This window comes from Delphinus delphis, chromosome 11 (genome assembly GCF_949987515.2).
Source record: "Delphinus delphis chromosome 11, mDelDel1.2, whole genome shotgun sequence".
NCBI lineage: Eukaryota > Metazoa > Chordata > Mammalia > Artiodactyla > Delphinidae > Delphinus > Delphinus delphis.
In genome coordinates this window covers 92,373,242-92,395,661 of record NC_082693.1, presented here as the reverse complement: position 1 = coordinate 92,395,661, position 22,420 = coordinate 92,373,242, and the positions used below count along the sequence as shown (strand labels likewise).

The 22,420-nt window shown below is 57.6% G+C and overlaps 2 protein-coding genes across 6 annotated transcripts in view; one reads left to right on the top strand and one right to left on the bottom strand.

Annotated features, from left to right (window-relative positions):
• The window catches only part of TMEM184B (transmembrane protein 184B), a 49,077-nt gene extending 41,357 nt beyond the window's left edge, over nucleotides 1-7,720 (top strand). The window contains exons 6-10 of one of the 2 annotated variants that reach the window (XM_060025658.1): nucleotides 441-532; nucleotides 1,504-1,673; nucleotides 2,144-2,338; nucleotides 4,356-4,376; nucleotides 5,337-7,720. In XM_060025658.1, coding sequence (XP_059881641.1) covers nucleotides 441-532; nucleotides 1,504-1,673; nucleotides 2,144-2,338; nucleotides 4,356-4,376; nucleotides 5,337-5,578 — 720 coding nt within the window. In that variant the 3' untranslated portion in view covers nucleotides 5,579-7,720. The remainder of the gene's footprint in view (nucleotides 1-440; nucleotides 533-1,503; nucleotides 1,674-2,143; nucleotides 2,339-4,355; nucleotides 4,377-5,336) is intronic. The other variant, XM_060025659.1, reaches the window with a different exon arrangement.
• Nucleotides 7,721-8,461: 741 nt separating this feature from the next.
• On the bottom strand, nucleotides 8,462-18,899 carry MAFF (MAF bZIP transcription factor F). Of its 4 annotated transcripts, none has more exons than XR_009521263.1 (4): nucleotides 18,882-18,899; nucleotides 11,773-11,838; nucleotides 10,508-11,198; nucleotides 8,462-8,722 (listed from the first exon to the last, which is right to left on the bottom strand). XR_009521263.1 is itself a non-coding variant. In XM_060025652.1 (4 exons), the coding sequence occupies exons 3-4, from the start codon at nucleotides 11,806-11,808 to the stop codon at nucleotides 10,746-10,748; spliced, it is 489 nt and encodes a 162-aa protein (XP_059881635.1). In that variant the 5' UTR covers nucleotides 11,809-11,838; nucleotides 17,563-17,629; nucleotides 18,658-18,871; the 3' UTR covers nucleotides 9,380-10,745. The 4 variants fall into 4 exon arrangements, 3 of the variants coding, with proteins under 3 accessions (XP_059881635.1, XP_059881633.1, XP_059881634.1); XM_060025652.1 differs by lacking the exons at nucleotides 8,462-8,722; nucleotides 18,882-18,899 and adding exons at nucleotides 17,563-17,629; nucleotides 18,658-18,871 and having other exon boundaries at nucleotides 9,380-11,198; XM_060025650.1 differs by lacking the exon at nucleotides 8,462-8,722 and having other exon boundaries at nucleotides 9,380-11,198.
• Between the last annotated feature and the right edge of the window lie 3,521 nt (nucleotides 18,900-22,420).

Genomic DNA, 22,420 nt, shown 5'->3' with positions numbered 1-22,420 from the left:
ACCCGGGGCAGACAAGGAGACCCTCACCTGCCTCTGCTCTCTGGGGCCACCTCCCTGCTGCCGCCCCTCACCAGCACTTAACCCCTTGCACTTGTCCGCTCTCTGCCCCCGGGCCGAGCTCATGCCCCTGGCATGAGCTGCTCGCTCTGCCCGTTCCCCCGTCCCTGGCACATTCACGGTGGCCCCTCCTCTGGTGGAATCTCTGTCTCCTGCGTCTCCGCCATTCTTCCTTCACCCCATCCTGTCTTCTCACGCAGCTGCATCGCCCTGTTACTGTATCGTGTGTTTTGCCTTCCCCTCCTGACAGCAGTTCCCCCAGGGGCAAGAGGTTGGGCCGCCCCCATCCCCTGGCATCCAGCCCAGGCCCAGCTGGCCAGAGGAGCTGCTTCTTCCGTGGTTTCTGTGCTTATCCTTGACTCTTGACCTTCTCTCTGCAACAGGCCACCCTGCAGTTCTGCGTGGTGAAGCCACTCATGGCCGTCAGCACCGTGGTCCTCCAGGCCTTCGGCAAGTACCGAGACGGTGACTTTGAGTAAGCAGTGGGTCCCCCCACAGCGCGTGTGGGGAGGAGTGGGCGGCCCTGCCCTGAGGCTCGTGCCCTGGCCTCCGATTGCCCCACCCCCGTGTCCATCCTCTGAGTGGAGGCCAAGCCTGACCCCGGCCTTGCTCCCGCCTGCCGCACCCCTGAATCTTGGGGCCGGAGCCTGGCAGTGGTACCATCGCACTCGGCCCCGCCTCTGGCACCAGAGTGAGCGCTCAGCGTCTGTCACCTTCAGGCTGCAGAGTGGTGCTGGGTGGGGGCCGGGGAGAGCAAGAAGGGACAGTGACCATCCCAGGGCAGGGGGCGAGAGGGCCAGGGCCCTGAGGGGCCCGTCTCGAGTCTCCTCTCCTGTGTGAATTGACGCACACACAAGACTGCGAGGGGTTAGTGAAAGTGACCATGTGGCCCACCTGGCCCTGAGCTTGCACGCACTTCAGACACACTCCCTGTACCCTACACGACAGCCCCCAAGGGCCGGTGAGCAAACAGAGGCTCACCGGGGACGTCCCCTGGCTCAAGCGCAAAGAGCAAAGCTGAGCTTCGGAGGGAAGACATGGGAACATATGTATATGTATAGCTGATTCACTTCGTTATAAAGCAGAAACTAACACACCATTGTAAAGCAATTATACCCCAATAAAGATGTAAAAATAAAAAGCTGAGCTTCGTGTCCCTCTGACCATCAGTCTGAGGCCCCGCCCCCGAGGACACCTGGAGTCCTCCACCAGGAGCGTGGGCACCGGAGCTGCAGGTGGCAGGGCTGGCCTGTCCTGCAGGTGCTCACCCTTGCACTCCCCGCAGTGTTTGGACCGCTTTGATCACCCGTCCCCTCCCTTTGATGGCTCGGGGAGCATTGCTGAGAGCTGTGCAGAGTGGCATGTGGGCAGGGCAAAGGGGGGAAGGAGGCCCCTTGTCCCGCAGAAGGGTCAGTTCAAGCCAGAGAATGCTCCCTGTTCCCACAGCGTCACCAGTGGCTACCTCTACGTGACCATCATCTACAACATCTCTGTCAGCCTGGCCCTCTACGCCCTCTTCCTCTTCTACTTTGCCACTCGGGAGCTGCTCAGCCCTTACAGCCCCGTCCTCAAGTTCTTCATGGTCAAGTCTGTCATCTTTCTCTCCTTCTGGCAAGGTGAGCCTCCTCCCAGCCCCTGTGAGGCTGGCCTGTGCCCCTCTGTCCCCTAAGCCTTGTCCTCTTCCTCCTGCCCACTGTCCCCAGGGCCCCGAGGGCCCAGGCCATGGGGCTGTCCCTAGGCGATCCTGGCCTGGAGCTCAAAGGGACCTCTGTCCACTGAGCACCTGTGGGATGTGATGTCTGGGCCCTCAGGGGCCTTTCACAGGAGCCATGCCCGTGGGCGGGACTGCTTCCTGGACAGGGGGATCCAATCCGGGTGGTGTCCAGCCAGGACCTGGGGAGTGTGGCTTCCCTGAGGCCTTGGCCTGTGTCAGCATCCCTGCCCAACAGGAGTAACCGTGGACCCTGCTTCCCGCCTCCCTGGGGAGTGTGGCATTTGGGGGGCTATAAGGAGGAAGGGAGATGGGGAAGGGGGTCCAGTCTGGGACCAGACGCCCATGCCTCCCCTTCCACACCTCCCCTTCCAGGCATGCTCCTGGCCATCCTGGAGAAGTGCGGGGCCATCCCCAAGATCCACTCGGCCCGCGTGTCGGTGGGTGAGGGCACCGTGGCTGCTGGCTACCAGGACTTCATCATCTGCGTGGAGATGTTCTTTGCAGCTCTGGCCCTGCGGCACGCCTTCACCTACAAGGTCTACGCTGACAAGAGGCTGGACGCACAAGGTATGAGCCAGGGTCTTGGAGTCGACCCCCGCAGTAGGAAGGGTGCTTCCCGGCCCCGCCCCAGGGCCCCTCCTGCCTCCCAGGTCCTTCAGGTGTTGATGGGTCAGGTCAGGGATCCCAGGTGTAGGAAAGGGGCCACAGAGGTCCAGGCTCCCCTGTCCCCTGTCACAAGGTGTCAGGGTCCTGGAAGCTACACCCACGTGTCTCTTGCAGCAGATCTGGAGTATGGAGACGATATAGCACAATATCCCCATGGGAAGGTCAGGACAGAGACCCGAGAATAAGCAAGTTCCTGAGGGTTCCTGACATCGGACACTGTTGTCCATTTTGTCCTGTAATTCCCTTGTCTCTAAAGCTTTTTTTTTTTTTTAACTTGATCCCTTCTAAGAAACAGACTCAGATGGTAATAGCTTTTAACAGCTTTCTTTTTACACCTGCTAATCTTCACTTTGTTAGAACAGCAGTTGGCAAGCCCGGTTGTATATTAAGGTGCACTGGAGAGTCTTAGAAGTCCATGCTGTCCAGGCCCCACCCTCGGAGCTTCTGCATAATTGGCCTGGGTTTGGGCCTGGCAGGATGTGCTGACAGATCCCCAGGTGATTCTAACTTGCTGGCTGGAGAATCAGGGGCTGGGGACTACCTCTGGCTGCTGCTGGGCAGAGAGGGGATGCTCATGGGGGCGGAGGAAGAGGAGGCTCGGGATGCCTGAACTGACTCACCCCGTGGGGGGGCGGGGCCTGGGGAGGAGGAAGCCTCCTGGTCTAACACATCCACCCCGGGGTTTGGCTGCTGCCAGCTCCCTGCCTGTGGGGCTGAAAGCAGGACCCACTTGCCCAGGCCCACCACCTGTGCCCGCCTCGGGCCCCGGGAGCGGCGTGCTGAGAGGAGTGTAGAAACGCTGGCCTGGCCTGGCCTGTGCAGGGCTCCTCGGGCCCCCCACCTCTCGCCCTACCTTCCTTGTTCTTTCCCTGGTTGGGAAGAGGCCTTAAGATACCCGAGGCCGCTGGAAGCATGTGGACTGACTCACCCTCCAGGCCCCGCGACTCGGGCACCTGGCGCTTGCAGCCTGGGCACTCTAGGTGCTTCTTCCGGATTGCATTCTACACTTAGTGCTGGGCGCTGTGCTGGCCAGGGCTCACCGCTGCCGGCCGGCATCCCACCTGCTGGCTGACACCCTCCCAGTGTTGAGGGCGATGTCCCTTCGACCTGGTCCTGACACCCTCTGCCCTTGGGAAAGTCACCCTTATGCCAGGAGTCTGAGGCCGTGGCCAAGAACCCTTTCTACACCCTTGAGGTTTACCATGGTTCAAGCTGGCGCTTCTGCACTAGTGGCCCTGCAGAGGCTCTCCGCGGTTGCCTGGGCTGTCTTCCCGTCCACTGCCCCCAGACACATCCAGCTCCAGCCAGAAACAGCGTTGTCAGGCATCCAGCTGTAGCGGGGATGCCAGCCCAGCCCAGCCCAGCCCAGCCAAGGTGCTGAGAGCCCTTGTCCACCACTGTGCTGGTCCCAGGCCGGTTGTCCACCCACTAACCGCGGCGCCCGGCCCCTCTCAGCCCATCAGGGTTGGGTGCAAAGCCGTGGTGTGGTCAGTACACGTCACCTGCCCCCTCCTCCATGTCGCGTCTGTGGAGTGTTGTGAGGTTTGTAAAGCAGGCAACACGGGCTCAGCAGTTCTAGCTAAGCCTGAGGAGAAGTGGGGTGGGCGGTCCCTACTTCAGTGCGGAGGTGGAACTCTGACCAGCGTTCTGGGGGTCCACTCTTTGTCCCCCACCAGAAGAAAGCGTGAGCCTCGAAGGAGGAGTCTCCTAGGTGGACACGCCCCCCAGGCTCCCAGCGGGCAGCGGGCTGCCTGGGTGCGGGCAGGGCCTGGGGCGGGGCGGGCAGGGTGCGTGGTGCGGTGCCGGCCTCGGTGGTGGGCACGAGGCGTTCACTCAGCTGTCTCTTGTCTTCTCTGTTTCTCTGGCTCCTCTCCCCCTCCCCCTGCCCCGCTTTTGCCCCGGGTTTGGCCGCGGGCAGTGCCGACATACGGCCCTTACGGTAGGTTCTGCTCTCAGTCTGCACGTCTGTCCTGCACGTCAGTCCTGGTCCCTGTCACCAGCATGTGTGTCTCCCAAGCTCCTTCGCTGTGTCCCCGCCTCCTCCCCCCCAGGCACCCCTGGGCGGCAGAGCCCAGAGCACTCGCCTCCAAGGGGTGCCCTCCATAGAGCTTTCCTGTTTCCGTCCTGGTCTCTCATTGTCCTGGAACATGCCCTGCACTGTCTGGGGGCACGGTGCCTGTTAGTGGGGAATTGGGGAGTTAGTTCTGTTCCGTGGCAGAGAGTGTGAAGGGGAAAAGAGCATGCAAGTTTGAGTCTCAAGACCTGGGACCAGAGTCGGGCTCACCCCTTCCATCTCGGTTTGGGGGCCTGGGCCATTTCTGCCCCCCCAGAGCCCTTGGGGATGATTTGTTAGGGAATTACGAGGAAGCACCTCAAGGCAGGTGGCCCCTGTCCTGTCAAGAGCCAAGATGCCTGCTCCGCTGTGGGTCCAGGCCCCTGTCGGCCTGTCCTGATGGAGCGGGTCCCTGGTCCACTCCCCAGAGTGAAGGGGAGCACCCCGCAGGCGAGCGGGGCCTGGGCCAGTGCCGTTGGAGCCTGGGCCCCTCCCCTCCACTCCCTGCCTCCAGTTGGCGCAGAGCTTGCCTTGGCCTCCCCAGGGTGCTCGGGCTCGCGCCTGCAGCACACCAGTCTCCGCCCCAGCTCCCTTCCCGCCTGCCAGACTTTCCCAAGTGGCTGCTTACCTTCTCCCGGGGGGTGCGCTCCACTCTGCACCCCGCCAAAGGAGCCATTTCTTTGCTTGTCCCTTCTCATGTCCGGGACCCCATTCTCTGTCCCAGGAGGGGTTGGTTAGATGACACAGCCTTGGGGCAGGGGTTTCGGTCCCGGGACCAGGGGCAGGGGGCCAGGCTGCCTTGCCTCCCGCTGCCCAGACCCCTCACCCCCGCCTCCCGCCCTGCAGGCCGCTGCGCCCCCATGAAGAGCATCTCCAGCAGCCTCAAGGAGACCATGAACCCGCACGACATCGTGCAGGATGCCATCCACAACTTCTCGCCCGCCTACCAGCAGTACACGCAGCAGTCCACCCTGGAACCCGGGCCCACCTGGCGCGGGGGTGCCCACGGCCTCTCACGCTCCCACAGTCTCACTGGCACCCGGGACAACGAGAAGACTCTCCTGCTCAGCTCTGATGACGAGTTCTAGGTGCGGCTGCTGGCGGGGAAGGACTGGGACCTTGGCCCAGGGCAGGGTGTGCCCCGCCTCCAGCCTCACATCCAGGCTGGGAGGCAGGCTGCCACAGCTTCGGCAGTGCCCTTTAATTTATTGGACCAGAAACACATATCGCTTCAAGAGGAACAGCCAGATGCTGTCTGCCCAGAGGATGGCCCAGGCTCACCCAGGAGCCTTCAGGAATGTTTATACAAGGCCAAGGCTCTACTGCCTGGACGACGGGCACAGGACAGTGGGAGCAACTCCCATGCCCCTGCAGCTCGTCCTTTGGCGGCAGCATGTTGGGACCAGCCGTGCCCAGGCCCAGACGCTTGTGTTGTGGACCAGCGGCTGCAGCCTTCTCAGCCCCTCCCCCAAACACCGTGCAATACTCTGACCCGGGCTCTCCCTCCCGCCTGCTCCCTCCCCTGTCCCCCTGTCTGATGCTAGATTAGCCTCACCCTGGGCAGGAGGAGGGAGGAGGGAACGGATGCTCTCTGTGGACCTTCCTCCTGACCCAGGCCTAGCTGGCATGCTGCAGGGGTCAGAGCCAGACACCAAGAGCCATGGGTCCCGCCTCAGAAGGGTGCTCAGGTGCATCTGGGCTCCTGAGTGATCTCTCTGTGGCTGCACCTCTGCCTGCCTCGTGCCCCTTCCTCCTGGCCTGCTGAAGACAGCCAGCCGCCCACACTGCCCTCCCACTTGCGGTCTTTCCTCTTGAGAGCATTTTGGGTAGAGCCCTTGCTTCCCAGCTATTCAAAGGGTCAGGGGTTCCCAGCCCTCCTTCCCAGGCTGAGCAGTCAGCACCTCTGCTGGATCCTGGTCTCTCTCCCTGGGGCTGCTCCCTCCTGTTTCCTGGGGAGGGTCTGGTCTCCGCATTTCAGACCAGCTTCCAGCTTCCGGAGGAGCACCGTCCTCCGGGAGGGAGGAGGGAGGGATGGGGCATGTGGCGGGGAGCCAGGAGATGGGAGACTCCTCTCTCTGGCCCCGTATCCGAACAGGGCCCGGTGTCCTGCCTCATCTGGCCCCCAGGCCCATCTCTTCTGTGCCTTAGTCACATATGAAAGCTCCCCCTCACTGGGCCCTCAGCCTGTCCCAGACACTCCCTGGGGGCCCCCTGTTAAGCTGCTGGCGCTCAGAGGATCCTGCAGTGCTGGGCCAAGCGCCCTTGGACAGGCCTCGGGTGGCCAGGACCACCAGTCCCCTCCCCCTCCCCCACCTCCTCGCCCATATCATGGAGCCTCCCGGGGCCACAGCCCCCAGGCAGGCCGGGCTTACACTGGCCACTGTCTTCGGAAGAGCCTTGTGATGGGACACAGTGCACGTTCATACAGGCAGAGCGTTCTGTCGCTTGAAACCCAGAGAGCACATGGGTTTGGGCTGCAACAGCCTGGAGGAGGGGGCAGAGCAGGGGACAAGGGCCTTGCCCTGTGGGCGCAGAACTTCGCTGTGGCATCTCTCCTTCTGGCCACTCTTGGACTGAACTGTGCCGAGGTCGGGAGGGGGGTTCCATCACAGTAGTGTTCCCTGGCCTCCTTCAGTGACCAAGCCAGCTCTGCAGGTGGCAGGCGGAGAGGCCTGCATGTCTGGTACCGGAGACCAGCTCTCAGGCCCCTGGTGGGCCTGGCCAGTGGCGGCAGGCTACGCAGGAGGCAGCCCGTCCCAGGAGGACCTCTATCCGCCCCCACCATCTGCTTTCATGAATCTGTTTCTCTGATTCTCCTTCCAGGCCAAAGTGTGCTGCTGACTCCCTGCCCCACTGGTCTTTGCCTACCCTGCTACCTGCCCGCTGGCATGGTGGATGCAGGGCTCCGTGGCAGGGAGCTAGCAGCCCCTGGGGGGCTGGGGGCTGGGAACGCGTGCCCGACCACTCCACCCCTCCTTCCTAGGATGTGTAATCTGCCTTGTCTTTTTATTTTTTATTTTTTTGTTAATTTTATTCCCCAATAGAGTAGCTCTTTGTACATAAAAAATACTTGAAAAATTAATTGTATGATGTATGAGAAGACAGAGTCCCCTAGTTTTGTATCTCGTGTGTGACTGCCATGAGTTCCACCAGAAAGCCGCTCTATTTTGGTCTCTGTGACATTTTAAATGCGTGACAGAAGTGAGCAAATACAGTGAGAAAGAAATATATATGAGATAATATAGATTGTATTGAAATCTCTGCCTGTGGGTAAGGCTTTTTCCTTCCTCTTCTTCGGCTCCCTTGTATGTGTTTGGGGGTGAGTTTAGTGGTTGTGGACAAGGGTGTCCTAGGAAACCCCCTTCCTTCCGGGTGTAGGTGTAGGTGATGGGGCGATTCTCATTGCCAGAGACTGAAGTTGGGGTCCAGGCCCCTGTTGGACAAAGTGTCTCCCCCTCCCCTGGGCAGTGGGACATGGTGGCAGCCTTGGTCACTAGGGGTCCACCCTCCTCAACACCCCACAGGGCTGACGTGCACAGTGGGTTGATAGCTCGTACCCAGTTTGGTCAACCAGATAGGGGGGCCCATACTCTGGCAGCCCCATTCCTGCAGGTGTCTCCCAGGGGTTGGAAGAGATTTCCCAGGGTCCTCAGGCAGGCTATCTTCCTGCCTCCCTGGGCCCACCCTCCACCCTGGGACCCCAGGCGCCTTCCCCCAGGGGTAAGGAGGCCTGGAGCAGGGCCTGTGGGGCAGTGGGCATGCGCCAGACACCTGGCACCTTCCTACCACCGCCGCATGCCTTCCTGGGGCCTGGCCTGGCTGACGGGGGCACTCAGGAATGCAGCGTGGGTGGGGGCAATTCCCAGCCCAGCCAACCTCCACTCTCGTACCCCTGACAGCTTCCTGCTGCCCTTTCTGCCGGCCTGAGTGCAGCGTCTCTGGATCAGGATCCTGGGCCCCAACCTGTGAGGGGAGAAAGGCCTGTGGACCAACCCAAACCGTGTGGTTTGGCCCTTCCCCAGCTCTCAGATCCTGCACCTTCGACAGGAGCAGCCTTCTCCCAGCCCCGCCATCCCTCCGTACCCAGCCACGCAGAAATCCTCCTCACCGCTGTCAGGTGCGCTGGGTAAACTTTCACTCTGCGTGTTAAAGCTTGCAGCCCCTCAGGTTCCCAGTGCTTGTCACACCTACGCCCTTAGAGTACCTTAGTTGTACACATGGGTAAACCGAGGCTGCAAGAAGCGAAATAAGTCATCAAAGGTCATACAGCTAGAGAAAAACACACCTCGATTTCCCTGACCCACAGACCACAGAACACCCCATTGGGCTAGCAGATTGGGTTGAATTACAGGGGGTTTGGGGCCTAGGATGAGACACAGGGTTGTGCTTCAGGCCCGCAGGCGGGGGTTGAGGAAGCTACTTCTCTCCCTGCTTCTCAGTGCCTTTTGGAACACGAGGAGAATATTTTTTACTTGGCTGTAGAAAATCTGACCTCAATGTGAAAGGCTGGAAAGATTACTCTTCAATCGGGGAATTTTCCTCCCTGGGCGGGGCTGTTTATTTGCTGAAGGGATGCCCAGGGAATTTAACCCCCCGTATCATTATCCTCCTGGCTCTGCCTTCCCCTGGGAAGCTCCTTGGCCTCAGGCAACCAGATGGAAGGACAGATGTTTGGGCACCACCCTGCCCGGTTCCACCTCCGCCTAACCTGCCCCCGCACCAAGCCTGGGTGCAAGAGCTAGTGATGGGGCACAATTCCTTCCTCTGCAAATTGGGGCTAACCTTCCCACCCAGCAGAGGGGCCTGTCTGGGGTTGAAAGCAGAACCCCCTCTTGGGCCCCTCATTCAGAACCCCCCCAAAAAAAACATAGACCAGGACATACACTTCTAAACTGTGGAAAAAGAGAACTTGACTTTATTCAGAAAGTCTACAAAATACAGAAGGCGGATAACTCGCTTACTGTAAGTCAGAAAAATAAATAAATTCCGGGGGCCGGGCAATTGTTTTTAAAAAACATTTTTTGGTTGTTTTTGCCATCCGGCTTCTCCTAAGTATAAGATAAAATGTGATTTATTTGCAGATATAAAATATAAAGTCCAGCTCAGGGCCACACACCACTTTTCCCGGGCAGTGGGCGCTGGGCTCTGGCTGGGGAGAATAACTTAGATTCGTGCAATAAATAAACAGCAGGGAGGAGCAGCTGTATAGTTGGGGGCGGGCAGGCGGGGGAAGGCTCGGGCTGGGCTTCCCAAGAGAATGGCGATCAATGGCAGTGGTCAGCCCCCATCCCACAGGGTGGACAGGTGGGACCCTTCCCTTTAAGGACCCCTATCCCAGGCTGCAGAACCATAGGATCTGTCTTCTCATCTCCCCACCGCCACAGTGGTCACCTCCTTGGTCCCCTTTCTCTTTGGCTGGCCAGCTCCCTGGCTGCAGGGAGAGCCCAGGGTTGAGCCTGGCCAGCTCCTTCCCTCTCTTCCATCTGTGTCACCTTCTCTCTCCCTCTACTTCTTTTCACCTGACTCACAGAGAGCCATCTCCCAGGTCACGGAGGCCCTTTCACCACCTGTTCAGGCCCTGGCCGCTGTCCCCCTGACAACCATGGCTGGAATCTCAGGGCAGCGTGGGAAGACAGGGTTCCAGTTCCACCACTAAGCATATGTGGCCTTGGGCACGTCCGATAGAGGCCTGTTTTCTCATCTGTTAAGTGGGCTTCACTAGGTGATTTCTAATGAGTCTTCCAGCTTTGGAAGGCCAGGCATCCGGGTGCAAGGCGGAGGCGGGAGCATCAGCTTCCCAGCTAGACAGCCCCACAAGACCCATACCGGGCCGAGCCTAGTCCTGTATCCCTGGCGGGTGGGGAGGGGCTGATGGCACAAGCTGAGCTGTTACAGAATGAGGGGTGGCCGTCTTCCCCTCGATGGCCCTTCTCTAATCCGCTCTGTATCCCCTCCTCCCAAACTAAGAAGTCTGAAATTTTCTACCAGAGGAAACCCCAGACCCCGACCCCACCTACCTCCTATCTCATCACCGTTGCCCCTCCCCAGGGCCATTAGGTCCCAGTTTCAGGGGCCGCAGGAGGAAACAGGCTCTGGGGAGGGAACGTGTGTGTTCACCACGGGGGCTGGTGGCTGCAGAGATATGGCACTTGGAGACAGAGACTGCGCTTAGGCACTTAGGGAAGGCAGCTGGGGTCAGAGGGGCCTGTGGTTTGGAGAATGGGCGTGGGCGGAGCGAGCGGGGCTCGGCGGCCACTAGGAGCAGGCGGCGGGGCCGGGGGCGGGGCCCGGGCCGGGGGCGGGGCCGGGGCTCGGGGCTGACTTGACGATGGTGATGACGCTGGCCGGAGCCACCAACGCGGCGGGCCCGCGGGCGGCGGCCACGGAGCGGGCGAAGCCCTGCAGCGCCTCGCACTTGCCGCGCAGCGCGTCGAGCTCCAAGCGCATGGCGGCGTTCTCGCGCGCCAGCTTGTCCACCTCGCGCTCCAGCTCCGACTTCTGCTTCTGCAGCTCCTCTTTCTGGCACACGCGCTTCACGCGGCAGCTGGCTGCGTAGCCGCGGTTCTTGAGTGTGCGGCGCCGCTGCTTGAGCCGCGTCACCTCCTCGGCTGAGAGCCCGCGCAGGTGCCGGTTCAGCTCGCGCACCGACAGCCCCATCAGCGCCTCGTCGGACAGGTGCGGCGTGTTCTCGCTCAGCTCGCGCTTGATCTGCGGGCAGCAGGTCGGGCGCATGGGGAAACTGAGGCCCAGGGTCACAGTGCGACCTGCGGGCCCAGAGCTCTGGACCTGGCGCGCAGCAGGTGCTGGGGACGGCTCCCCCTCCACCGCTAGTGTTCCCCCTTCACCGCCAGGGGCACTGAGGTGGTGGCTGGACTTGCTCCAAGACTCGGAAGGGGAGCAGTAATCCCGAAAGGGGAAACCGGGCCAAACCGGGATCTGAACACAAAAGGAGCCACCCCAGAGCTCAGCCCGGATTCTAACCCAGCGACCGGGCCTGGACTCAGCTGGAGAAACCCAGGAAAGCACCTTTGAAGTCCTACAGCCCAGGGAACGTTGTTCCGATGGGGAAGCAGGTCCAGAGAGGGAAGTGACCTGCCTCGGGGCACACAGCCTGTGGCCAGAGCCCTGGCCTCTTGGTTCCCAGCCCGGGGCCCTTTCAGTGGCTTCACGAGTGCTGAGCCACTCCTGGGGATTCCAGGAACTGAAGGGGAAGTTGGGATGGGAGCTCAGCGGGGGCAGGGAGGGAGGGGAGGACCAGAGACAATAAGGGCTGCCTTCTCACCTTCAGGGCTTTGCTGGATAGGGGATCCACAGACATGTTTGCAGAAGGTGCCCTCTGGGCTGAGACCTAGGGGAGACAGGAGGCCAAGGTCAGTTTTTTTTCCCACTTGGAATAAAACCCAAACACACTACCTTGGCATTCAAGGCCCCCGCGGTCTTAGAACTCATCTCATACCACTTTCCTCTGGCCCAGTGGTCCAGCCACAGTGGCCTCACTGAGTGGTTCATTCCAGCCTCAGGGCCTTTGCTGTTCTCTTTACTGTTCTCTTCCCTGTTATCTCCCCAGACTCTTCATCATTTAGGTCTTTGCTCAGTGCCACCTGTTCAAAGAGGTCTAGCTATCCAGCTAAACCACTCCTTGTGCCATATCACATAACCCCATCTACTAACCCACAGGCACCCCACACTCATTTCCCACTACCGCCCGCCTCCATTCTGCACTCCAGCCACAAGGAATTTCTTTTTTTTTTTTAATATTTATTTAATTTATTCATTTGGTTGTGCTGGGTCTTAGTTGCGGCAGGCAGGCTCCTTAGTTGAGGCACGTGGGCTCCTTAGTTGTGGCATGCATGTGGGATCTAGTTCCATGACCAGGGATCGAACCTGGGCCCCTTGCATTGGGAGCACGGAGTCTTAACCACTGCGCCACTAGGGAAGTCCCAGAATTGCTTACACTTCCTCTCACCCTATGCTTTCTTGCCTTTGGGCCACCCCAAACCTTGTGACACTTCTCCCCCCACCCCCACTTTATCTGGCAGACTCCTACTATTCAGCCTTCTGCCCTGGACGTAGACATCTCCTCCTCCAGGAAGCCCTCCCAGGCTCCTAGGACTTGTTCAACACCGCCCACCCCAGCAGTTCTCCCCTACGTTGTAATGGTCTGTTTCCTGGACTCCCTACCAGACAGGGAGCTCCACAGGCAAGAACCAGGCCCAGGCAGCTCTGGGTGCTGAGGCTGCCAGCACAGGGGCTGGCAGGGAGCAGGCACCGGTGAAGTGTGAATGGGTCTGTGACACTGTCCGTCACCCAGCTTGTCAGAGTCTGAACCGAGTGCCAAGCCCAAGCCCCGCTGAATACCATCGAGAGACAAACCTCCTGGCCCTACCTCCGATTCTTCCTGCTTTCCATCTGCCTCCTGGCTTCTGCATGGCAGGGACGGTACACAGACACCAGGAGGATGGGAAGGGAGCAGAAGGGATTCTATCCTCATGACTGGCTCCCAGGTGGGGTATGGGAGAGGAACATGGGATTAAGGGTAAAGCCTGGGTTTGAGTCCCATCTCTCTTTGCTCCAGGCTGTGTGACCCTGGGCAAGCCACTCCACCTCTCTGGGTCTCCACTTTCCCATCTGTAGGATGCACACAATACCTGCCTCGCAGGGTTTTGGTGGAACTAAGTGGTACAAACCGGAGAGGTCAGTGAGCACCTGGGTGGTTATTAGAATTGCTGAGTCTGTCCAGGAGGGGTTGGGCCTGTCGCAGTTCCTGGGACCTCGCTTTGATTTGGCAGCTCCGGCTGGCCAGAGCCACACAGGAAAGGTCCTGAGAGACCGTCTGGCCCCTGCCTCCTCACTTCACCCAGGGGGAGGTGGAGACAAGAGAGGGGCATCTCTTGCCTGAAGTCACACAGCCGGTGAATGGCTGCCTCCCCCCAAATCAGGAGGAATTCTGAACACCTGTAAAGGCCCCAGGACTGAATCCTGATCCCTTTCACACCATCATCACCCCAGTTCTCCCAACAACCCTGTGAGGCCAGAGATGTCAATAGAGTAGTCCAGGGTCACACAGCTAACAGGGGGTGGATCCTGGGACTGAGGCCACATTGAGCCACGTGTCTCCTCCCAGTGTGGCCCTTACAGGGCACCCTCTCTGGGCCCTGTTTCTCCAACCCTGTGAAGCGGAGGACTTGCCAGTCTACGAGGCTGCCCAGCTCTGATGTGCTAGGATTTGTATCTGGTCTGCTAGGGATATGCAAATGACATACAGATATCCAGGCCCCCTGGCCGGTTGTTGAGGGAGCGGGGGTGTTAGGTGACACCCAGGCAGTCTGGGCTACACGGAGAGCCTAATGGGAGAGGGGAAGCCTCTCCTGACGTAGGTTAACTGAGAGCCTGCTGGGCGCTGAGCACAGGGTGCTAGGGCTGATGCAGAACTTGGGAGGAACGTCCCCTCGGATACGTCATTTTTCCTCTCTGGACCTTGGCTTCCTCACTTATAAAGTGGGGACAATCATCATAGTATTAGCGTGTAAAATACAAGAGGCTTAGACAAGATCAGAAGTGGCAGATGGTTGGTTTATCTCACCATCGCCCCTCCCTCCACTCGTAACACAGACGTCAGTAATCAATCACAGCACTTTTTCCCACTGAGGTTGGACACAGCCCCTGAATCTTTCTCAGCATAGCACTGTTTTCCACTGAGCTTGGACACAACCTCAGAATCCTCGTCAACACAGCCCTCCAGATTAGGCCCAAGAGGAAATTGTTGGCCATGCCCTCTTCTGTCTAATGGCTGAAGGCCCCACCCCCTCTGCTGGCTGTGATTCTAAGTACTTTGGGGCCCTAGGGAAGCTTTGAACCTGTTCTTCCCTCCTTTCATCTTCCTCCTCCTGACCTGGCCTCAGCAGCCTCAAGCACATGCTGGATGTCAGCTGAGGCACCTATGTTCGCGCAGGAATGTCCTAGCTCAGCAAAGTCAGGCAACCACAGAGGGCGAGTCACAAGAAGGGGGACCTTTCTGATAACCTCAGGCTTTCAGCCTCCAACTCCAGGCCGGGGGCTGCTGGGCTGTCAGCCAAGGGGCCAGGGTCCTCCACCAGGCTGCCTCGGCCAGTCCGGTAGACCTGGGACCTGAGACAGCAGCTGTTCCAACCTCCTTGTTCTGTAACTGAAGCAACAGGGCAGCTGTTTGGCGGCAGTGGTGGGTTGGAACCCAGGAGTCCCGACCCCCGGCTCAGGGCTCTTTCTTCATTGCCAGTCACCGCACTTCCCCCACGCCCCCAGCCCTGCTTCTTCCCTTTTTCTTCTTGAGGCCGGCAGAGCTGACCTCTGGGGTCTGCAGGTTCCTAACATTCCCTTGGCGGCCTGGAGAATGAACTTACCCTTGGGGGATTGACAGCTGCCCTGCCCAGTCAGCAGCCACATCCCCGGCCCCCTAGTAGACGGCCCACCCGCTGGCATGGGCTCCTCGCTGACTGCTGAGCCATTTTGCTTCCTCTGTGAGGACAGAGGGAAACAATGTGTTTTCCTGGGCCTTGGCAGCCAGCACTGGTGGAGCCTCCTCCCTGCTGGAAGGGGAGCAAAGCTGGGAGAACCCAGCTGGGAAGTGGGAGCCTGGGGGTCCAGCGCAGGTTCTGCCACCTGCTCACACCCGCTGTGTGACTTCAGGTATGCCACTTCCTCTCTCTGGGCCCAACACGCCAAACCACCAAGCCTAGGGTACCTCCTAGCACTGACAGTCTCAGAGTTTAGAGTGTCAGATTCTGGCCCAGAATGGAGCTCCAAGACCACTAGCAGAGTAGAGACCCTGGAGGAAGGGAAAGGAAATCAGGGAAGGCTTCTTGGGGTCAGGGGCATGAGAACACAAACTCAGAGACTGTCAGCCTCAACCCTCCCTCTGCTCCACTTGCATAGCCAGGGACTGCTTCCTCTTTCAGCTGAACTATGACCAAAGCCACCTCCTCACTGGCCTCTAGTTGTGCCTGCCTCCACCTCTGACCCCACCATCCATCCTCCCCCAAGAGCTGTCAGAGAGAGCATTACTGACACAAACCTATAAACCTGATCATGTTCGGCCCATTTCAAAACCCTAGGACGCCAGCCTCCCTTCCAGCCCTTTGGGCCTCCACTATGTTCTCTCCCCACTCTCTTCCAGGATCCTCAGGCTGACAATAAATGAATGAGCACCCAGTAAACTCGACCATCTCTGCACTTTTCCCAGAGGGTCACACGGGGTGTGTGTGGAGGGGGGTGGGGGGAGGATGTCACCTGGACCCTGAAGTATCTGCTCGCTTTGGAGAAACTGCTTCAAGAATCCTACAGCCCATGCCCAGGCTTCTTGCTTCCCTGGGGTTCCCAGGCCTTTTTCTCTAGGTGTTGTGGAGTTCTATCAGAATACTGACCCAGTGCTCGTTCATTCATTCAATCAGCAAACACCCAAGAAGCACCTACCCTGTAGGTGCCAGGCTCAGTGCTGGGCTTCCTTAGACCCAAAGTTGAATCAAAGCCCCTGCCCTCAAGGCATTCATAGATGATCATCACTTGAACTGACAGCCTGGCTGACTGGTCACCTCCTCAGGGAAGCCTTCCTTGATTGCCCTGGCTAAGTCAGAGCTCTGTTATATACTTTCTAACCACAGTGACTTCCCCCTCATACCACCCATCTCAGCTGTGGTTTTACATTTAGGTTAGTGGCTCTTCCTTCAACTTCATCTCCCTTCCTTGACTGTAAGCTCCCAGAGGGCAGGCTTTGGATCTGATTTGTTCACCATGTTATCCCCAGCATCTAGGCCTTGATGGGCTCCATGGCAATGCAGGCTAAAAGTGTTAGGACTGAGGGAGGCATAGAGGCCAAGGGAGCCGACATTGGGTCCTGGACCCTACTGAAGGCCCAGGGGTGGTTCCATGGGAGGTTAAACCTCTCAGTACTAGCTTTCCATCTATGACTGAGTCAACCAGCCATTCCCTCTTGCCCCCCACCCCCCTGGTCTCTAGCCCTACGCAGGGATGTTTCTTGCCCAGCTTTGAGGACGGGCCTGCTTGATTCCTGTGCTCCTGGCGGCCGCCTCCCTTACTTGGACTCCACATACTTCTGGACACCCTTGGCCTCAGCCTGGGGTGGTCGGCTCTGCTTTCTCTCCCACAGTTCCCCTGGAAATTAGTCTGTGTGTGCAGGCTGCCATACCTCCCCCATTCTACTCCCATCCTACCACCTTGGATGTTACCTAGTTCCTGTTGCAGATGGGGACATGGAAGTTCCCAGCTGTGGTAGCTGCTCAAAGATTCAAAGTTAAAAGTTTATCTGATCGGACTTCCCTGGTGGCTCAGTGGTTAAGAATCCACCTGCCAATGCAGGGGACACAGGTTTGATCCCTGGTCCGCGAAGATCCTACATGCCGCGGAGCAACTAAGCCCATGCACCACAACTACTGAGCCTGCGCTCTAGAGCCTGGGAGCCACAACTACTGAGCCCATGTGCCTTGAGCCTGTGCTCTGCAACAAGAGAAGCCACTGCAATGAGAAGCCCACGCACGGCAACGTAGAGCAGCCCCCCTCGCTGTAACTAGAGAAAGCCCACATGCAGCAACGAAGACCCAATGCAGCCAAAAATAAATAAATAAAGTAAATTTATTTTTTAAAAAAAGATTAATCTAATCAAGCTCAATGCCCTCCTCCCAACCCCCATGATTCTGTAGCCTTGTGGGTGGGAGGACAGGGAGGGCAGAATAGGACCAAGGAATCCCTAACCCCCAGCCCACCCCTCAGCTTCCCTCAGCAGGGGGCTGATGGGGAGGGGGCGGGGCGAGGTTGGGGGCCCCACCCCTCTCGCATTACCCCCTCATGCGCCAAGACCAGCAGTCCCACTGCTTGTTTTCCATGCCCGGCCCAGGCCCTCAACTATCTCCTCAGGTCCAGTCATCCATAGGTCTGTCTGACTAGTCCCACCTGTGAACTGAAACCACCAGGAGTGCAGAAACCAGCTCCACCCCAACCTTGGGTTCTCACCCTCCCTGACCCAGCAGGTACAACCTCTAGAACCCAGACCACCCAGAGGAAGCGTGGTATCCCTTCCTACCTCCGACTTCTGCCGTGGGTTTTTCTGGCTCTTCCTGTTTCTCCTGAGACTGAAGGGTTGGGCAACCCTGGGGATGAAGGAGAGTCCTGAGGGGAGAGTCTGTCTTCCCCCAGCTAGCCAGAAAACCTGGGGACCAGGACCTGGACCCCAGCCTACTTTGTTGCCAGACCCACTAGGGTGCTGGGGCCAGGGGTGGCCCCCTCACCTCGTCGCCCAGACGAGCCCGGTGGGATCTTTGATATTTCGCCCCACCCTGTGGCTGAAGGCGCCGGCTCTGGGCGGGGGACAAACACCGCGGGTCACATGGCTGCGGTCCTGGGAAACTCCGGGGAGAGCGAGGGCCTGAACGCCGCCGGCTGGTGGAGAGGAGACAACCCGGGAGAGAATTCCCGGACCCCTTGTGACTATGGACTGGGGCGCTTCTCTAGCTGCGTCCCTATTCCGTGTTTATCCCTGTGGTCACTCTCTCTCCGAGGTACGCTCCGCTGGTACACAGGCGCCAGGATCCTTATCCTCCTGGGAGCGCGCGGACACACACACACACACACACACACACACACACACACACACACACACACGCACACACTCACACACACGCACACTCCCCAAGGTACACGGCGCAAGCACGCACCTGACGGCATACCCAGGAAGGTGGCCAGGGAACACACACGCACGGCCGCCCTCGGACGTAAACAAACCGCGCACGCACGGCCCGCGGGCACCGGTCCAGGGACTGTTCTCACCGAGTCACGTACTTTCACACACCGCTCCCGGCCCCGCCTGGGCGGACGCTGACGCTCGCCAGCCCGCGCTGTCCCTTCCTGCCTGGCTTCGCCGCCTCTCGGCCTGCGCCCCCCAAATGGGGCCCCTAACCCCCGCACCCCGCCAAGCTTGCTTCGGCCGCGTCTCGGCCCCGCCGGACCTCTGCCCTCCCCCCCCCACCAGTCGTCAAGCCAGTCGTCCCGGCGAGGGATCCACGGGAGCACCGACTGAGTGAGCCCCGGCGCCCTGCCCCAGGCACGTTCCCGGGGTGCGGAGACCCTGCCGCCTCCGGGTCCCGCGCGCCCGTCCCGGTCCAGGACCAGCGACCCTCACCCGCCTCTCGGCCTGCTTCGCCTGGCGTCCCTGGCACTCGCGGGTCCCGCTGCCTTCCGAGCTGCTGTCCCGGCCCGCGCCCTGGTCAGTCTCCCCTCAGGTCCCGACCGCGGGTCGCTCCGAGCCCAGCTCCCGGGAGCGACGCGCCGAGTTTTGTTGTGGGGCGGGAAGCGCAGGGGGCCGCGCGGAGTTGTAAGGCGAGCTTCCCGGAATTACTCACTCACAGGATTCCTTTCATTCATAAAAACTCAGTCATGCGGTGACGTCACCTCCCCGGCCGCCCCCCGGCCCCGCAGCGTCCTCCCAGCTCCTCAGCCCCGCCCCCTGCCAACTCCGCCCCGGAAGACCCCGCCCACATCGAGGCCACGCCCCCAGAATTTTCAATCCCAGTTAGAGCGCGGCTAGGGGCGTTCACGTGACACCTCACTAGAGCCGCTCGGATGAAGGTGTCATTTGTCTCATTTTACAGTCGACAGTTCTGGGCCTCCTTTCGACCTACACCCTCTGCCTTGATGATCTCATCTAGTCTCGTGGTTTTAAATGCCATCTATAGGCTCAGGAGCTCCAAATTTGTATTTCCAGAGCGAACAGCTTCTCTGAGTTTCAGACTGTATCCAACTGCCCACTCAATGCCTCCACGTTGGTACCAGATGGGGCCTGCATACCCTGCACGGCCAAAATCCAACTCCTGAGCATTAACCCTACCTCAGCAACCCACACCTCCAGTCTCTCCCACATCAGCTGTTCAAGCCCAGACCTAGGAGCCTTGCCGCATCCCTTTCTCCTTCCTCTTCACTTCATGAGTCAGGCTGGCTCCACCTCCAACACTACCCTGCATCTGACCACTTCTGGCCACCCCCAGTCCTACCACCTGATCCAGGGACCATCAACTCACCTGGACAATGGCGGAGGGCTCCTGATAACTTCTTCACTTTGCCCCTAAAGGCTTTCTTTGCACACCAATGTTCTTCTCGAAACAAAGATCAGATTGTTTCACACTCTCCCACCCTCTGGCTTAACGCCCTCAAAGGTTTCCCTTTGCATTTAGAATATAAACTGTACTCCTCTCTTTGGCGTACAGGGCCCTAAGCCATCTGGCCTCTACCCAGCGCTGCAGCCTCACCTCCCGTCTCTCTCCCCTCACCACTACTCTTCAGCCACACTGCCCTTCTTACTGTTCCTCAAACACACCAAGCTCATTCCTGCCACAGGTCCTTTGCACTTGCTGTTTCCTCTTCTGTTCACTGCCTGGCTCTTTCTCATCTTTAGAGGAGCTCAGATGTCCCTGCCTCAGAGACGTCTTTCCTGACAGCCCTGGCTAAAGGAGCCCCCACCTCTGAAATTCGTTTTTATACTACCTTAATATTCCCATAGGGTATTATCTTGCTTATGTATTTGCTTATTATTCAGTGTCTGTCTTCAACCAGAATGTAAATTTCATGAAGGTAGAACCTTGTCTATCTTGCTGACCACTTCACGTCCTGTACCTAGAGCAGTGCTCTGTACATAGTAAGCCTTCAATAAACGCACGTTGAAGAAATAAATGAGTGAAGGCTCAGAGAGGTAAAGTGACTTTCCAAAGTCACCCAGCCAGGAAGTATAAGAACTTGAGTCTGAATCCAGACCTAACTAATTCCTGATCCAGACGTTTGGGGCTCTGTCCAACTGGGTGGGGCCCAGCATAAACGTGGGGATGTATTCAGGGCCTGGAGCTCCACCCAAAAGAGGCGGCTTTGGGGGCAAAACGGGAGAGTGTCCCAGTTCCTTCTTTTCTTTGCTCATGGTGTTTCCATTGCCTGAAGTGCCTGCTGTCACTCCAAGAGCCATGTCTTTTTTTTTTGAAACTGACATCACAGCACCTACCTTATCTTACTGAGTAGGGCCTAGGACCTCCCCAACTAGGAGGTCTTTGTGTGGAGCCCTGGTCACCAGCAAGGCTCCCTCTTCCTTTGATGTAGTGTACTTTGATTTCAGAGCCCTTGCTACGCTTCCTTGCCTCTGGGCTGTGGGCCTTTGTCCACCTGGGATTGTGACATCTATCCCTTACCTCCCAAAGGCCTTGGGTTTCATATGCAGATTGGCCCACTAGCTTCCCAAGTGACCAAATATTGCAGCAGTTATGTCTGACACTCAAACAATTCCCCTTGCCTTACATTTACATATCAAGGAGAGCCACTCATGTTACCTCTTGGGGTAAAAAGTTCTCAGTTTTAGAAACTGCACAATTGCGATTGTTTTCTTTACCCTCCATTTTCAATGAGCTTTTCAAAAGCTGAGGTCATAGTAGGTGCTCAGCTAGTGAATGAATCCCCAGTGGGTCTGCACAACACCCCTGGACACCAGGCTGCCTAAACCCTCTCCCATCCCCTGCCTGCCTGCATTAGGGGGTCAGGGCTTCAGTATCCACCCAGCAGGGACTGCTCCCCACGGATGTGTCTCCCTTTCTGGTCAAGGTCAAAGGACATGGTGCAATGTCATATTTAAAAGTGGGAGCTCTCTGGCTTGAAGGGGGTTCCTAATGACCAAATCTGGGACAATTTGAACATCAAAAGAAGTAACAGTAACCATGGATTATAACCTACTGAATAAGAGAGGAATCCAAACTGATATGAATAAATAAATGAGAAAACTCCTCCTTCAAGTAAAAAGAAGGACAGAATTAGAAAATGACAATTAAGACCACAAAGTCATAATCGATTCCTCAAAGAATCACCAGTGGACACAAAAATTTGATGAGGAACATGATATTACATGGGTCCAAAGTATTTCTCCATGGACAATTATTAATTACGAATAGAATGATTGTAACTTTACAGTGGAGAAACCTGGCAGGTACCATCTTCACTAAGTGACCAAAGTTAATATCACCAGGAATGGGACAAATTGACATGCGTAGCTCCTAAATGATTCATGGAGAAGGAGACAGCATCACTTCTGTGGTGTTCCTGTCAAAAATTCATACAATCGCTCTCCTCATGAGGAAACATCAGACAAACCTAAACTGAGAGAAGTTCTATAAAATAACTGGAACTGTATGCTTAGAAAAAATGACAGGATCATGAAAGATAAAGAAAGGGGAACTGTTCCAGATTAAAGGAGCCAAAGGAGATGATTGAATGCAACGTGTGACCCAGAATTTTCTTTTGTCATGAAGGACGTTATTAAGATAATTAGTAAAATCTGAATAAGGTCTGATAATAGTATCGTATCGATGTTAATTTCCTGGTTTTGATCATTCTCCTATGGTCATGGTAGAGAATGTCCTTGATTTTAGGTAACACACACTGAAGTGCTTAGAGGTAAGGGGCATCTATCTGCAATTTACTCTCAAATGGTTCAAAACGAGATTGAGAGAGAACAGATTATTGAGAAAATGTGACAAAATATTTACAATTGGGGAATCTGGGTGAAGTGCATATAGAAATTCTCTACCATTCCTGCAATTTTTGGCTTAATAAAGAAGTAGGTTTTTGTTTGTTTGGTTCTTTTTTCAGCCGTGCCACGCGGCATGCGGGATCTTAGTTCCCCCATCGAACCTGTGCCACCTGCAGTGGAAGTGTGGAGTCCTAACGACTGGACCACCAGGGAAGTCCCTGTTTGTTAGTTTAAGGTAGGGGCTGTCAGAAATTCCCTGGCGATTCAGTGGTTAGGACTCCAAGGTTTCACTACTGAGGGCCTGAGTTCAATCCCTGGTGGGGGAACTAAGATCCTGCAAGCCACTCGGCCCGGCCAAAAAAAAAGAAAAATTAAGTAGGGGCTCTCA